The sequence below is a fragment of the Rhinolophus ferrumequinum genome, chromosome 10 (assembly GCF_004115265.2).
Source record: "Rhinolophus ferrumequinum isolate MPI-CBG mRhiFer1 chromosome 10, mRhiFer1_v1.p, whole genome shotgun sequence".
Classification (NCBI taxonomy): Eukaryota; Metazoa; Chordata; class Mammalia; order Chiroptera; family Rhinolophidae; genus Rhinolophus; species Rhinolophus ferrumequinum.
Window position 1 is genome coordinate 34,115,814 of NC_046293.1, and position 18,019 is coordinate 34,133,832.

Here is an 18,019-nt window from a genome sequence, read left to right on the forward strand (position 1 = left end):
CGTGGGGTCTGCCCACAACCTATGAGACTTTCTCAGCTTTGTACTTTCTTTGGGTATGTTCCCTTGCCCCGCTGGCCCTCTCCCGAACCCACTTGTGTATGAACTTGAAGGGAAGCTAAAGAGCAGCTACAACTGATTAATTACAAGTGACTAGTTTTGAAAGGCTCCAGAGCTGTGGGGGGGGGGGGGGCGGGGGTAAAAGGAGAAAAGGCCGAGGCCACGTTGTGAGTGCTGTCTCTTACCGCATGACAAAATTTGCTTCATCTATTTGACGGCCACAGCCACTCTTCTTCAGAATCCCACCATTTCCCACCACCGCACATTTCTTCAAGGGCAGCTGGAATGGGGTTGCCTAGCAACAGAAAACAAGGCGGGTTTTCACTGCAGAGAACAAACAACTGCTCACAAAATCATTGTTTACAGCAGACCCTTTGGAGGAATTTGAAGACTGGGCAGAGCAAAGAGAGCATGTAGAAAGAGAGATGAAAGAGGTCTATAAGGAAAAAAACTAGATTGTTCCTTTGAAATTAAAGAAAAAAACTTTTTAACTCCCTGAAGTTTATTTAAATATAACATTTCTTTTTTTTTTTCTAAAGTGTGAAACTGTCCATGCACATAGTAGAGGGTGTCTCCTAAGAAAAATAGAAAAATCCAAGCTACGCATAGAATTATTTTTAAAGGCATTAAGCTGGGAACAAACGCAAAGGAATCCTACCCTATTCCCCTATTTGAACGGAATTTCATTCATTCATACAATCAGCCATTCACTCAACAAATGTTGCTGAAGGTTTTCTATGCTAACTGTTAGGGATAGATAAAAGGATACAGAAATCACGGGCCTCAGCATTCACAATGTGGGACATGAGGAGGGTGCGAACATATATACTTATGTAACCAACTCTAATGTAATGCTAAAATTGCTGTAGAACAGGTATGTTCCAAATGCTGTGGAGAATCCTGCAGAAGAGCAACAAGGTATTTCTGCCAAGCTGACTCAAGGAAAGCTTTCTCACTCGAGCTGAATTTTAAAGGACAAGCAGGATATTGCCAGGCATAGAAAGCAGCATCAACAAAGGCACAAAAGTATGCTGAGAGCAAATGCTGTGTTTATGAGCAACTGAACACTCTGGGTGGGTCTGTCTAGAACTTAGGAGGCACTGAGGGGCAAGTGACTTGTGCTGAACCAGACAGCATGTGACTTTCTTTCTGCAAACATTGAGCTGAACTGCAAAAAAAATGTTCACTGTACCTCAGTGTTCCCTGAAGTGCTATTTATAGTACAGGGAATATCAAAACCCAGCAATGGCCCCTGAAAGTGAAATGCGTCATTCGGCCTCTTTTAGCTGGATCAGCAAGAACCACCAGGTACAGAATTTCCTGCCTGCTGAAACAATGCACAACGGTTGGAGTTCTTTGGGCAAAGACCTTACTACATATAACTGGTACATAAAATAACTATACTGATGTTAAGTAGGCCATCCTGGATGAATCTGAAGTAAATGATATGGATTATACCAAAAGAATAAATGAAATAAATACGTGAATGTATATGATGAGGGCCTTATATAGGCATAAAATAATCAAACCAGAGAAAAAGTTACAGGAATCTTTTTGGTCATTTAGTAACTGAGGTTACTTATGCACTTCCTGTGGCATAAGAAGAAAATTTCACTTCCTTGATTTCTAGTAAGTAAAAGGAATAACCAGAGCTACGAAAATATAGTTGATAAAGATATAGTACCTAAATGTGAAATCTAAGCATTTGCCAACAGAGTTAAGAATTCCCTGCATGACCACAACAGAGACCAGTCCAGTGACGTCCAGGGCAGGACATATAGAGGAGGGACGGGCAGAGGCCAGCACTCAAACACATCCAGGGTGATCCAGAATGACATAGGGCATTTTTCTGAGTCACTCCTGAGAGGAGGGTTTGAAATCCACACTAGACACACATTAGTTAGATCTATAATTTGTTCGATGTCGATTTAGGTATTTATGCTCTAATTAGCTGTTCATTTATTGCACATGCATTTATTACGTGCCTCCTATGTTCCAAGCATTGTCCTAGGTGACTGGGAGTTAAGTAATAATCCCTGTTCCCACAGCACTTACATTCTAGTGGGGAAATAGATGATAAATTGAGATAAATGAGTAAAAGGAACAATATGTCAGGTGGTGTCATGGGTGCTAGAGAGAAAGAAATCATTGTCATTAGAGAATCAGGAAATGCTTCTGAGGAGGAATTGCAATTTAAATAGGGTGGTGAGGGAAAAACTCAAAGGGGACATGTAAGCAAATCCCTGAAGGAGATGAGGTAGTGAGCCTTACAGATATTGGTGGGAACTGCTGATGCAGACCTTGAGGAGGGAACATTCCTGGCATTTGAAAGGAAGAGCAAAGATCCCATTGAGTCTGGAGATGAATAAGCAATAGGGAGAGAAGTAAGAGGGGAGACCAGAGAAATAACTGGGGCCGGGGGAGAGGTTGGGGAACAAATTCTGTAGGGCCTTGTGGGGTATGGTAAAGACTTTGAGTTTTATTCTAAGCTGAGAACCAAGTCAATGAATTGTGAGCAAAGGAGTGACAACGTGTCATATTTGAGAACGATCACTCTGCTGCTGTGTGAATAAGCTGTATGATGTAATGGGCAGGAAGAAACACACCAGTTAGGAGTTTCCTGTGACAAGACTAGAGACTTTGGTGGTTTAGACTAGGGTGATAGCAGTGAGGGTGGTCAGAAGTAAGCAGATTCTGGAGATATTTTGGAAGAAGAACTGACCAGATTTGCTGATGCAATGGAAATAGGGTAAGAGGAAATGAGAGAAATCAAGAATCATGCCAACGTTTTTGGCTTGCACAATGGTAAAGATGGACTTTCTACTTATTGGGATATGGAAGAGTGCAAGGGGAATAGGTTTCAGTTTAATGGATCTTGAGATTATTATGCTAAGCAAAATAAGTCAGACAGAAAAATGTCAAGAACCATATGATTTCACTGGTATGTAGGATATAAAACTGAAAGCAACAAAGAAGGAACAAGACAAAGAAAGAAACCCAAACTCATAGACACAGACAATAGTTTAGTGGTTACCAGAGAGTAAGGGGGGAGAAGGGAGTGGTAAATGAGGGTAAACGGAGTCAAATATATGGTGATGGAAGGAGAACTGACTCTGGGTAGTGAACACACTATGTGATACATAGATAATGTATTACAGAATTGTACACTTGAAACCTATGTGATTTTACTAACCACTGTCACCCCGATAAATTTTAATTAAAAAAAAAACCCAAGAGGAGTAGGTTTCAGGGGAATGGTTTATCAACTGTTTAGATGCCCTTAGACATTTAAGCAGCAATGTCTCAAGTAGGCAACTGAATATATGAGGATACACTTAGGGACCTGATCTTTCCTGGAGATAGAAAGTTAGGAGTGATCATCGTACAGTAGGTATTTAAAGTTAGGAGACTAGCTGGTGAATGAATGTAGACAGAAAAGAGAAGAGATGTAAGGCCTAAATTCTAGGGCACTCCTCAGGAGTCTGAGGAGAAATCACTAAAGGAAACTAAGAAAGAGTAGCCAATGGAATGGGAGAAAAACACAGCGAAGTGTGGTGTCCTGGAAGCAAGTAAAAAAATGTGTCTGAAGAAGGAAGTGAAAAAATATTATATTAAATGCTATTAATACATTAAGTAAGAAAACAGCTGCAAATTGCCACTGGATTTACCGTAGCAACACTGAGGTCACTGGTAACCTTAACAGGAACAAATTTGGTTCCACAGTGAAGACAGAAGACTGATCTGATTCAGTGAGTTACACATGTATATTTGCATATCTATTTGAACATACTGTAGTTTATATAAAAAGTGTGGGCTGATTCATCTTCAACTAACATTTAGTTTGTTTTGTAAAAGGCAACTTAAAACCCCAGCATTTGTTGTTAGAGAGGTTCTTGAACCAGACTGACTGGCATCCCAGGTTTCCAGGTAAAGATCTGGGCCCAGAATAAGCAGATCTGGAAAGTGGCAGCAACAGAAGCAACATAAACCTGTACAAACTCTGCCTCCTAACTTTCAGGTTGTGGGATTCTGGGGCAGGCTGTCAGGCCCCCTTGGCGTTCCATTTCCTGTCTTTAAAGGACGGATAAAATTGCATAGGATTTTACGAGATTATATGAGATGATGTATGTAAGGCATCTCGCCGAGCCACTGGTGTGTCATCCATTCATCTTCCTTCCCCTCTTTCATCCCTTTCCTCCTTCCAGCTGAGTTTACTGACTTTTTCAAGCTGTGAAATACCTAGATTCCATGGGTTTGGGAACAACATGGTAAAATAGTGACTTATCTAACTCTATCTTAAACAATTGGAATAATTTTATTATTATAACACTTAACTATTATATCCATGTACTACAAAAAAGTTTTTAAAGCCCTCCAACAAAAGCCCAATGAAGGAAAAAAAGCCATTTCTGACATTTCCTAGTAATATTTGCTTGTTACTTCTTCATTTGGTCAACTGCTAGCCCTCACACAAGCAATTTCATTTCAATAAATATTTCTTGAGTGCCGAAGTGCACTCTTCTGGGCATTGGTAATACATCAGTGAACAATAAGAGCTCACTAAAGATTTACAGAGAGAAAAAATGTAATTAAGAAAACACTGTGGGATTCTTTTTAATCAATTGAGATAATATCATTATTCCACTTTAGAACACAGAATATCTCAACTTGACAATGGTCAATGTTTACCAGAATAATGTACGACCAAGGTGTTCTCATTTTGAGGTATATTACATAGAACTTTTGATAATCAATTTACACATGAATATTACGATTGTAGCAAGAAGTATTTTTAATAAGACACTGCATCCTTTCTTTTCAAATGTATCTTTACGCATCCATGCAAGTAAATATCTCTTGGCTCTGAAAACATAGTACACTATAACACTCCTCCTGTTAACCTGAAAAAACACAACTCTAAATAAAAGGATGAATTAGGCAGATTGACTATAGCAATGAGCTCAAAATATTGCTTGACCACAAATTCATTTTATGGATCTTTGTCCAAATGTTTTTATTTATCACTGTGCCCATCTGCTAATGGCCATCTCCTTAATGACCATATTATATCAACTATCTAGATTCAGATACTGGTTTGCCAGGCACCTCAAACTTTCAGTGCTTCACTGGAAGTCAAGCACGGTAATAACTATCCCATCCATCTCCCAGTACAATTATAAGAATTAAAATAAGATGAGGTACTGAACAGCATCAAGAAACTCTAACGTCCCATATCAATATAAATTAGCACATTACTATACACTATGAAATTAAATTTTATACGGAAAAATTATTATTATACTGTGAGACCACTGTGTCATTTATCTTTGTGTGAGATACTTTTAATTTTGAAAATTTATATAGATTTTGAACAAAATATTTTTCATCATTGGCCCTTTGAGGGTCATCGACTACTTCTGTCAATTAATGAGTTTTTAAATGTACATTTGTGTATGAATCATTACAGGTATCATATCTTTTTGCTCAACTTTCTATATCTAAACAAAGCGTAGGTCAGATGACCAACAATTTGCTCAATAAATTATTTAGTCAGCATATTTATGTCGAACATCTACTTTTAGCAATGCCTAACGTAAAGTGGCATTTCCTTGCTGTCATAATGGATGTATAATTTAATTCCCAAACTCAAAGAACAAACATGTACCCCATCACTATCTAAAATATGAGTCGATTCATAAAGCCATTCAGAATCTTGCTTTTGAGATATCCTTTATCCTTATCATCATCCATAGCCTGCGCTTCCTGTGCCTCTCCTTAAATAATTCTAATGCCTAACTTCCCTTTTCATTCAACAACTATTTGTGGAGCACCTATAATGGACCAGGAGCTGATATGGATAAGAGAAATGTGCTGAAGAACAAAACAGACATGTACCCCACTTGTGGAGCTCACATTCTAAGAGGAAAAATAGAATTTAACAAACATGATAGGAAAGGGAAGAGTGCTTTAGGGTTAGGGAATATCTCTCTGAGATCAGAAGTTTTTAGGCGTTAAGAAAAGCAGTTGAGATTTCCAGCCTGTTAGATAATCTTAAGAAGGTTAGAAGAAAAGACAAACAAAAATTAGGGTCTTTGATGTTTTATGGCTTAAATGAGGGTAAAAAGACTTGTTACAGGCTAGAAGACCTTTTTTTTGGAAACAAACTACTAATACTAACTGCAAAAGTATTCCTGGTTGACAATGTGACTTCTGGAAGAATATTATTAAAATCTGAAGAATTTAAACCCCTTTTTTTGTGCCGTATGTAAACAGCCCCTGAGCATCCTAGAAAGGTTTTTACAATTAAGTGAGTGAAGTATTATTTACCAGAGTACTTTCCAAAGCCCGATACCTCACTTCTTCCTCCTCTTCGTGAAGACATGCAATCCGTACAAGACAACAAAGCACTAAGAGCCAGTGACCTCAACCACCAGCATGATCATGCCCACTGATCTTCCATTCCGTAGACTTAATTAGAAGTCTTGACTGAAAATTACACTAGCTCTAAAAGCAACTGAGTTCACCACCATCAATCACTGTGTTAGACTGATTTTGAGTTTGCCTTGGGAGAAGGGGAGTGGGTAGGAGGTGCATAGAGAAAAAGAAAAATATAAGCCATTTAGTAGATAGAGAACTAGATTAAACGATGCTGTGATAACTATTTTCACAGGAGTATACAACATTTTAGTAAAAGCACCTGTGATTACACATTAAGTTACAATAGTCTTTGAAAGAGACTAGCTTTGAGGCATGTCTCCAATGTAAAAAAACTAGCATCATGCACTGACGTAAAATTGGAATCGAAGAAGAAAAAATGTTCTATGGAATCATTACAGAGCAAGAGCAGAGATCCGGAGGCAGGCTATAATGTCCCTATATCCAGGTTATGAAAAATAATTAATCTTAAATCTAGGCTTCTTGAGCTCACAATGAAGCCGAAAAGTTTGGAATTCCAGAAGCAGTCCATTAGGATCCTACCTATAGTGGACCTCTGCTAAAAACAATCTAAGTCCTGAACAGATGGGAGGAGGCTTTGAGGCACACAGCTCTGTGAGAACTGATTAATAGACTAAATCAGATTAAGCAGACTAGTGGCCAGTTAATGTTTAATTTCAAGAAATTATCTAAGCAACGAGCTTGTGTTTTTAAATGCTCTCTTGGTTTTGAAGATGACAACAAAAGACTCCATGCTTTAAATCTAATACAGGATACATCAATTATTATAGCTCTCACCATACTTCACTGTTTCAATATAAATTGCTCAGATACACTGAATAACTTTAGCACCTACTATGCTCTACATTCTTCACCCTCTAGCTTCCCTCTAGTGTAACTCCCTGTTCTGGTTGGATCCGTATCTTACATTTCTTGCTGTGGCGCTTTTACACTTGGGCGGTAGGGGTGAGGGAGGAGAAATGCCACAAATATTTCTTGAATAAACATTGTTTCATAGCTAAAGAAAAAAAGAAGGTAAGGTTTCAAGCTAATTTTGCTGATTTTGTTACACAAGGAACTTTATGCTGGTACTCTGAACTAGAAGAGTTGGCACTTTTATTTTCACACTTCACAATCTAAAGAAAAATTCTTTGTTTGTTTATTTTGCCCCACTACTCCCTCCAAACTCTCCTCTTTGATAGGAAGGAGAAGTTAGTCTTCCTTGCCAAGAAGTTGTGTTTTAAAGCTAGCAAAATCACTGCCTCTTCTGTACTTAGAGCACCATCGAGTGCCACTATTCAGAAAAGGAATGAACATCAGTGTTAGATGTGGGTCTCAAGTCTTACTGGAAAAGCAGAGGTTTTGATTTGCAACCCTTCAGCATGGCCTGAAAAGCTGTCACTATATGCCAGCTGCTTTGAATCACAATGTCAAAACATATGCTTGCCCTTATTCATGAAACTCTCTCAAGTTTTTGTCCATAAGAACATGAACTCACACATCTAATTGCAGCAGGACCCATTCGTTTCTATGTACCCTCACCCACATACCTGCGTGGACTCCCACACATAATTATGCTCCACCCACACACATAATTTAATTTCTTACCCATACGTTAATTATATCCTCAACCTAGGCATATAAATATACCGCCTGCCTCACATCTAATTACAGCCCCCTCTTAAGAACGCAATTACACCATTCAGCCTCCCATCTAATTATGCACTCCTTGACATATTTAATTGTACTGCCCTGATCAAGAACCTACTTACATTCTAACCAGTGCACCAATGAGGCCCCTAACCCTTTACCGATATTCTTCAGATGAACATCTCTTTATCTCTGTTCCCCCTTTTTATTTCAACCAAGGATGGCAACTTCCCACAAGTGAATTCCAAGTACGCATAGCACCCAGCTAAACAGGCAAAATAATGACAAGAGCAGTTGAATCAAAAGCAGCGTTGGTCCTTTCCAGTAAATAAGTGAATATGCATTTGCTTCTTTCAGTCACTTAACTAGCCCCTTGGAAGTCCAAATTAAAATTTCAGCTGTTTTTTTTTTTTTTTACTTTGCATGTATTAGCATTTTTATGATGAAAATATCTGGTAATTTACTTCAGAGACAAATGCTTCTCATTACAGATATTTAACTGTTGAACCCTTCAAAAACCATTACCCAAAACTTTGCCTGGGGATGTTTAGTTACAAGTACTAATTATAGAATATTTGCACATCCCTACCATTCAGAAGTTTCACTGTTCTTCAATTCCATGAAAACAAATGTTCAGAAAGCTGCTTCTCAGATTTGTATTCCCCATTCCACTAATAAAATTGGGATTTAAAAAAGATAAATGCAATATTAATGTTCTTTGTGCACAGGATGCATCTTTGGAAATTGAATAATGTGAATATTTATATATGGGTACCGTTTCCCTATTAGTATTTTTCCTTAATCCATTATAAAAAAAATAACACTTGAGTATTCCAAGGAGTATTATGTATTTTTAACATATAATCTGTTATTCTACATAGAACCTCTGGAAGCCAAATATAACATCATTCATGTGACTATTAAGATTGATTAAACATTTCATAATCATTTCCTGGTTAACTGAAATTTGTTACTGATGCAGTTTCTGATGCTCGAATGCCAAAACAGTAAGGGAGGTTGTGCCTATACTTTAGGTCAGAGGGTAGCCACATTTCAAGAGTCCTCAAAACTGTGGGGTATTTTTTTCATGGTGGAAAAAAAAGAAAATATGAAGAACATGCACAACATTTCAAAGGTAGTGGTCAGTGAGCCTTTGTAGGGGAGCAGAAAATGGCCACAGCAGCAGCAGGGAGTAAGCCTCATGCTATGGCTAGAATTTGCATTTTCAGCTGCCGAGGTGAAAGAACTATGGAAGGGTTCTTTTTCTGCAGATAGAGACAGTACATCTTCCTGTTGATAAGCATTGCCCTGGAGCCAGCCTGCCTGCCTGCCTGCCTGCCTGCCTGTATCTGAGTCCTGACTTAATGTTTCCTCTACGACCAGTGGCAAGTTATTTAACTTCAGTGCCTTAGCCTTCTCATTTGTAACAATGGTACCCACCTCACACGGTTGTTGTGAGGATAAAGTGAGTTCTGTTTGGCACAAGATAAGTAATCAATAACTATTATTTTTACTTTTTTCTTTAATCTTTATTAAATTTGTTGGGGGGGACACTGGTTAGTAACAGTAACTGCTATTTTTATTTTCAATGGACTGACATTTTCTCAGCAACACAACCTAGAAATCTTAGAGGCATTTTTACTTATCTCTCAATATTATCCTAACACCTACCTCTACAGAGGCTCTGTTCTTCTCTTACATCCTCATCATAAATATTTTTTAAATGGTATAAAACTATTAGTCAGCTTCTGGTTCTTGCCCATCATCCATCCTTTACCCTCATATACTAGTTGTTCTTATAAAATGAAGATGAGTGTCTTTAGTTGAGCTGTCGTGGCTGCCTCAAAATCCTGAATCATTTTGACTTTGGGGAAGCGACAGAAGTTGCACGGTGCCAGATCCGGTGAGTAAGGTGGATGAGGACACACCGTAATGTTTTTATTTGACAGAAATCGCTATACCAGAAGCGATGCGTGACACAGAGCATTGTCATGATGAAGGATGAAATAAAGACACTCACGAAAGCAGAGTTCCAGAACTGCCTCAGAAAGTGGCAAGAACAATGGGATATGTGTGTTCAAAGCGAGGGGGAGTATTTTGAGTGGGATGAATGGCAATGTATGTTTTACTGTAATAAATGTTTTGATTTAAACATTCACCATATTTTTTGATCACACTTTGTATATGTGGAAGTGAATCGAATCATTTCTTCAATACTTGAGAGACTTTCAAAGTTATTATTGTTGATGTTGTTATTTTGTTTGTTTCACAATGCAAGTTTTCTTTTTTCAAATAGGATCATATGCAGAAAACCCCCATTAAAAAATAAAACAGAGGATGCTGTTTGAGTTAGAGCTGATTGTTCCTCCCTGATTTCTCTTGGTCTTTCTCTTGTTTCTGAAAGTGAAATCTAGGCACCCCTGGGAACTTGATGGTGCAGAAAACCACTCATGTAATCAAACCCCATTTTTTTCAGAAATGAAGAGCTACGAACATAAAGCACATAACAGTTAAGGCCATTTGGCAAGTATTTATTGAGTGCCAACCAACCATACACCAGTCACTATATGAGGTGCTGGGGAAAACCCCTGACCCTCAGCTCAATGTTTGTTCCACTAAAATGTGGTGTGAATTAAGATATCTATTTTGTTTTCAGCTATAAATAGTGTGTAATTACTCAGTAACACAGCAGATTGTTAAACTGTTAATCCAATTTACTGATTAAGCATCTGAACTAGCAAGACCAGGATCAAATGCCTGCTAATTAACTATTAACTTAATTATTAAATTTAAAAAATGATACAAAGGAAGTATTGTCTCATATAAAACTATTCCCTTTTAAAATGAAGAAGTCAAGCGGAGAATATTCTCTTTGAGAATAACTGGCTCCTACTACTCCCCACCCACCCCCCAAAAGTTTTATAAAAATATTTGTCATCCTTTCTTGTGAGAGAAAGGAAAAGAAGTTTCCAGAGCATTCCTTTCTTCCCAGCATTGCTCCTTTACCCATCTCCCAGCACTCCCCCAGACAAGCCTCCAATCAGCTGGATTATATAGCCTCTAAATTCCCCATTCACTCTCCTACCTGTACTTATTTACTACCTGCTTGGACCATCTTCTCCCCTTTTTCCATAGTATGGCCCATATATATCAAAATCACCCTGAAATTCATATTAAAGATGCATATTCTTGGTTCCACTTCAGTCCCCTTGACACAGAATATTTGGGTAAGGCTTGGAAGGCTGAAGTTCCCTACACAACTTGTGTGCGCAGGAAAGTCTGTGACCCACCAGACCCCGCCCACTCTAACACAACCTAACATCTTCCTGCCCCAGAATGTTCCCTGACCAATTTCATCTTCTGGGTTTGGTATCCACAACGCTGCCCACTGCTACAAAACAACCTAGAGCACTGACAGTCACTCCCTCTCACCAGAGACTCTGGACACTTAGCATTTGGTACCATTCGCTAGCCACTGTTTTGTGTCTATACCCGTCTTCCACAAATGGAGAATAAGCCGCTCGAGGGTATAAACCACGTCTTGTAACTCTTACTGTCCTCAGACGTTAAGTATTATGAGCACAGTGAGCAAATAGCTGTTTTCATTGATTGATGCATTGATGGATTGGCCCAGAAATGCTAGGAATATAAGCAGATAAAGCAAATCTTAAATTAAAAAATTAAATTAAAAATTAATTAAATTAAAAAATTAATTAAAAAATTAATTTTTTTAGACCGCTGGTGTAAAGGCTAAGGATACATAGCTGAGCTAGAATCTAGGACACAGGAGTGGCAAAATCAAATACTACAGAATCCAAGCAGAGAGCATAAGCTAGTGGAAGGAAGACAATAGGGAGTGCTAAGGACTGTGGTAAACAGGACACATGACCAAACCAAAAAGATCAGGAACAGCTCAGACCCTGTTGATGGGCACGGGACCCAGTGCTGCCAGGTTTTCCGATTTTTTTTCCAAGTGATACTAAAAATCCAGATTTTTATGTGAAATCTCCTAGTTTTTAATATTGAAAAATAAAGTTAAAGTGATTTTTTTAAAAACAATAAAAGCCAAATAAAATACATTTGAGGGCCAGTTTTGGCTTGCTGGTAACCAGTCCGTACTTTTTACACCAGAACCCAGGCAGGGCCCTGGCAGACCTATATTTACTCAAAGAGTGGGAGGTTAGAGATGAGTGTAAATCTGAAATTATTCAAAAACAGGTAGGAAAATACATGTTTTAGGGAATTTTTAGCCAAAGATTGGGAAAGACCCTCTTCTCCTTGCCAGGCCCAAATGAAATAATAGATCCTTTCATATGGCAGTTTGTGAAAAATTCAGGATTCTAAAAGACAAAGAGCAGTGAAAAGTCTCCCGAATTTCAGTCCAAAATAACATTAAGAAATATTCAGATATTACCCACAGTGATTTCTCAGCCTCTGTGGCTGATGCCTGTTATTCTAAACACGTTGTTTTCTCACCAAAACGGGATCACCTCATCCATGCTTTTGTAACATGCATGTTTATTGAACAAGATGCACATACATCTTTCCAACATTATTTTAATACCAGCATACTATTTGGCTGAATAGGTGGTTCAAAATTTCACCAACGCCTTAATGTGAATATTTTAGGTGGTTCCCAATTTTTCACTATGGTAAACAACACAGCTATAAATGTCTTTGGATTGTGACAAATCCAGGAAGGTGGATGGGGAAATACAGATCAGCCCTCTACTTTCTCCTCTGCTATGGACAATGCAGTTTAATTTTACGTAAAGCACTGTGAAGCTTCTTCAAGACTGCCTTTCAATATTGCCAACCCTGAGCCCTCCCACGGAGAATTCCTCATGCCGTTACTGACCAGATACATATAACCATGAGCACTTGTCCAATTGTTTTCTTAAGAGAAATCCCTAGCTATAGAATCGCTGAGGCAGATAATCAGCACATATTTACAGCTTTTGATATACATTGCGAAATGACTCACCAGAAAATTTCTACTTCACTGGCACCAGTGGGTCTGAGAGCACCTGTGTCTCAACCTCCTCATCTGGCTACCTGGAAACAACCCGGGTCATATCAAAAAATGTTAGCAACTGAGCAAGTATTCATCTATTTCCATAAGGAAAATACAATGGGAATCTCCTCATTACAGCTATTTCAGACATACCAGGGGAGAGAGACTCTACTGTGTTGTAATCACTCAACGGTATATTACTTAATCCAAGAGGAGAGGCACTGCAGCGTTAAGTGGTTCAGTTCAGAGTTTGGCTTCAACAGGATTGAGTTTGAACCCTGACTCAGCTTGGAACCAGTTTCTAGCTGGGAGATCTGAGCAGGTCCCTTAACATCTCACACTTCAGTTTCTACATGTACAATGGAGAAAATAATACCAGTCATGTATGTTAGAATTATCAGGCAATGCATGTAAAATATTTAGCAAAAAGCCTAGCACGTAGTAAGGTCTCTGCAAACTATAGCTCTAGAGTGCAGTCACAAAATCTAAGCAAATTACAAAAACATAATTAACTTACACTTCCGTAGATTTTCTATATTTAATTTTCATTCATATTTCTTAGACACTTTTACCTAATGATTACATTGTAGAAATTGAATTGATTTAAATGAACTTATCTACTATTTCTAATTTAAAATCAAAACACTGAATTAAAGTAAAAATGTGTTCAATATAATTTTTCTTCTAAATAGAACTATTTCAATTAATAAATTTTATAGAATTTGTAGGCAATTTTATTCATTGCTTTATTTATATATGTGGCTACCATAGAGTCATAAATAGCAAATTGAAACGTCTTTAAAATATATCTTTTTTTTCCTATTTATTTAGCCATATTCACTTGCATCCACTCTTCGTTGCCACCCAGTCTTTCTTGCAATTGTGGCAGAATTTCATGGGCTGTAGGATATAGTTCCATGATGTCTGCATTTCCCATAGATACAAAGATTTTCTTTTCTTTTTTGCACTTACCAATAGGATTCTCAAGTAAATGAAGCTTTCATTATTTTGTTAGCAGTGGCTTTGATGGACCATTTGGCTCGCGTATCCCTTAATTGACTCAGTGAGAAAAAAATGTGCATTGACAGGGTGCTTTTCAAGGCTAGAAAGATTTCCTTTCAAGTGTACTAAACATAATGCTAAGCACCAAATAAGTAAGTACTGGCAATAGAAAGTCTGGGGTTAGCCTAAACACTTCTCAAGCACACCTTAAGTGAAGATAATTTTGCAGACAAGAGAGAACAATAACATATATAGACTCTGTATTTCTACATGTACTATATCTAAATTATGCATCAGTCATCTTCTAAATGCCCAGGTTGTAGAAATGACTCCCAAGTCGTGGAGAGTATAATGATTAAGCACACAAACCACAAAGTCAGAGAGTCTGCCTCTTACTAACAGAGTTCCTGAACCTCTCTCAGCCTCAGCTTTCTCTTCTATCAAATAGAGAGACATCTAAGGAACTACCTCCACAGGGTATTAAGAGAGTTAAATAAGGTGGTAATTATTAAAAATGCAAGCCTGGTATTCAGAAATCACTCGGTAAATATTAGCTATTAATAACCTTAAAGTATAGAAGTGCCAATAACCACATAGCTCTGATCTCTGTCCTGTTTTCTGTCGTTTTTGCAGTGCCCTCTTTCCCACACCTGCCCTTTTTGTACTGTAAGCTCCACACCCCTCCACTGTTCTGCTTACAGCATCGCTCAACCGTCTGGAAACAAGCAAGGAGATTTCTACACACCAAGATTCCCACCGTTAAAAAAGAAATAGCAGGTCCAAAATGGAGTCCTTTGCCCCCATGACAGCAAACCAAGACTTAACTGCAGTTTTCAACCTATCCCAAGAACGTGACCTCTGTCAATCCAAAATTTCCTGATTAGTAATCTGCATGATAAAACCGCTGCTAGTCCCTTCCCGCCAACAGAGGTCCTGGTCTAAAATAATCCTTTCTTTTCTTTTGCCAATAACTCCCCTGCCACACCCTTCTTCCTATAAAAACCTTCCATTTTGTACAAATTCTTCTTCTTGTTAGATGGGATGCTGCCCGATTCATAAATTGCTTAATAAAGCCAACTAGATGTTCAAATTTCCTCAGTTGAATTTTGTTTTTCTAACACAACCTAAAACACAAATTTTATGTTTCCCTCAGGCATTCTCTTTTTAAAGACATAACATTATCTATGACATTTTATTGCCACTATTTTTATTAATATAATAGTAGTGTGTCTTTCTCCCTTCAGGTTTCCTAGCCCTCCTCACTTCATCCACCCCACATCTTATGAATCCTTCCCACTAACTAGGTTATTCCCCTAATCCCAAATCTTCATCTCCGACATCCTTTCTTGCTCTATTTGTTCGTAATGCAAAAGGTCAACAATGGAATTATAAAATGCCTTCAAAATTTGATGAATGTCATTTACTTTTAATTTTTGACCTGCTATATTCTGTCTTCTGAATATTGCAGGGCATTTTGCTTCCTCTGTTCCAAGGTCATTTCCATGCACCGTGATTACAATCTGAAAAGGAAGTCTTAGAGGACTTAATTTATGTCTTTCACTTCCAGAAAAGTCACTAAGTTTTCAAGTCAAAGGATGATTGTTCTAACTGCCTACACTACACACTAGTCTAACATCTATAATCTGGCTGAAATCTTTTCCCTGGTTAGAGTTCCAAAAGGGTTAAAAAATTATTACCGCCTCTGGCAAAAGGTTGCTTGGGAGCTATATCGATTGGTTTGTTTCCTAAACATATTAGTTCCAAAGTGCTACAAAGACTAGAAAATGTTTTCCTCCAGCAGCTGAACCAAGATAACTTGAAAACCAGCAGGCAAGACGTATGTTACTTTGAAAGATGGTGGTATTATAATAGCTGTAATTTCAAAATACAAATCCCACACATTCATTTTGTGGGAAAATTGGTGCAGGAATGTCATATGGTTAGAAGACTGAAGAAAAGAGGGCCTCACAGCCTCAGCACAGAAGCCTGGTGTTGGGATATCAGCTCGTGGCAGGGAGGAGACCCAGGAGTCACCACCCCCTTTTGACTCTATCACTGCTTCTGTCATTTAGTTCTAGATGGGCAGAGGGAAGAGAATGGGCGAATTGATACCTCTGACAGTGATTTCAAATCTCCAGAAAGAGCAGTACTTTCTCCATCATGATGTCTTGTAAGATTGATTCCATTGCAACACCTGAGACTCTATATTGACAAATAACCACACAAGGGCAAAACACAGCTGCAGTAACAAAGGGGCCTCATTGTAACCCTATTTGACCATCCCCACAGTCTTCTCTTAAAAGCTGCAGTCTGACACAGTTATTCTGAGGTGTCTCAAGTGGACTGCTTCCAAAGTATAGATTTCCCCCTCCACTGTCTGATAATGAAGTCCTAGTATCTTTATTTATACCTAAACATAGGCTGTGGCATCTACCAGAATTATAGCAGGTGATTTTATATAGCAAAAACAAGCAGTTCCATTCATTCATTCCACTAAAATTTACTGAATCTTTATTATGCCCTAGGCATTATGCTACTAATAACTGAGATACCACAGCTCCCTATCCCCACAAATTAAACACTGTCCCTGGAGAGCTTCCCAGCTAGTGAGAAGGAACCTTGAATTAAATACTTAAACAACTGAATACAAAGTTGCAAGTCAGAAATACCTGGTGCTGTGAGGAGGCCCTCTGAGGAAATGATATTCAAACAGGATCTAAAGGACTAACACAAGTGAACTAAGAGGAGACAAGTCTGCCAGGAAAAGGAACATCGTGTTGAAAATGTCTACGGAAAGAGAAAGCATAGTATTTCTCGGGAGCTTCAAAAAGGCTGGAAGGCAAAATTTTTGTAAAGGATGAGAGGGGACACCGTGAACATTCGTGCTGGAGCCCCGTGCAGGGACCAGGCCAACCAGTGCCTTATGGGCCCTTAGACATCTGTTTTATCCTGAAATCATCAGGAAGCTAATAGAGGGTTTTAAAGCACAAGTGATGGCATAATCTGATTTGCATTTTGAAACAATAACTCAGGCTGCCATATGGAAGTGGCCTAGGGGCCAAATTATATACAAGAAGAGGCCAATGCTATCGTAGAATTCTAGGCAAGAAGTCATTGTCATCTGAAATAAGATGGTAGAGGCAGTGGTGAGGAATAAGAAATCGATATGACAAGAAAAAGAAATGACCTCCACAAACATGAAAATGTCCTTCAGCTCTAGCCAGTAACAATTTCTTAAGAACAATGTAGGTTTTTAAAGTGAGCAAGAATATCAAAACAAACACAAACCAATTCACAACTACTGCCAAGCACCAGGGCTATGGCTCAACTTTAAAACTGTATGATCTTGTCATCTCAAAATTAGGATGAATTTCTGAGCACTAACAGGTGATTGTCAACACAACATCCCACACTCCATACATTCTTGTTAACACCCAGACCCTTTCCTTCTCCCACTGCTATGGCCTTCATGGGACCAATCCAGGGTCATTCTAGCATAGGCGGCCCCTCCTTGCAAAAGAATTAGGTTGCTGCCATGTGGTTGGAAGACTAGCCCTCCATTCTACTGTTCATTCAGTACATTTTCATTTACTGCCTGCTGTGCTATGTGCCAGGCCCTATCCAGGTGCTGCTGCCTTCAAGGGACTCACAGCCTGGTGAACAAAAAAAAAAAAACAGGTGGACAAATAAATGTTTTTCAATAATACAGTAATAGAGAGATACAGAAATTGGGGGAGGGGTGGATTTTTAATCCACATGGCAGGGCAATTGAGATTTGGGAGAGGGAACTGGGAAAGTTTGACAGAAATGAAGATGCTTTAGCTGGATCTCAAAAGATAAACAAGAATTCATCAGAGTAGA

At 38.5% G+C, this 18,019-nt stretch overlaps 1 protein-coding gene across 3 annotated transcripts in view; it reads right to left on the reverse strand.

Moving 5' to 3' along the window:
- Positions 1-18,019, reverse strand: part of ST8SIA1 (ST8 alpha-N-acetyl-neuraminide alpha-2,8-sialyltransferase 1) — a 146,865-nt gene that overhangs the window by 66,392 nt on the left and 62,454 nt on the right. Inside the window, exon 3 of one of the 3 annotated variants that reach the window (XM_033117717.1) lies at positions 243-352. The exons of the other annotated variants lie outside the window; for them this stretch is intronic. Coding sequence (XP_032973608.1) covers positions 243-352 — 110 coding nt within the window. The remainder of the gene's footprint in view (positions 1-242; positions 353-18,019) is intronic. 3 annotated transcript variants of the gene reach the window in all.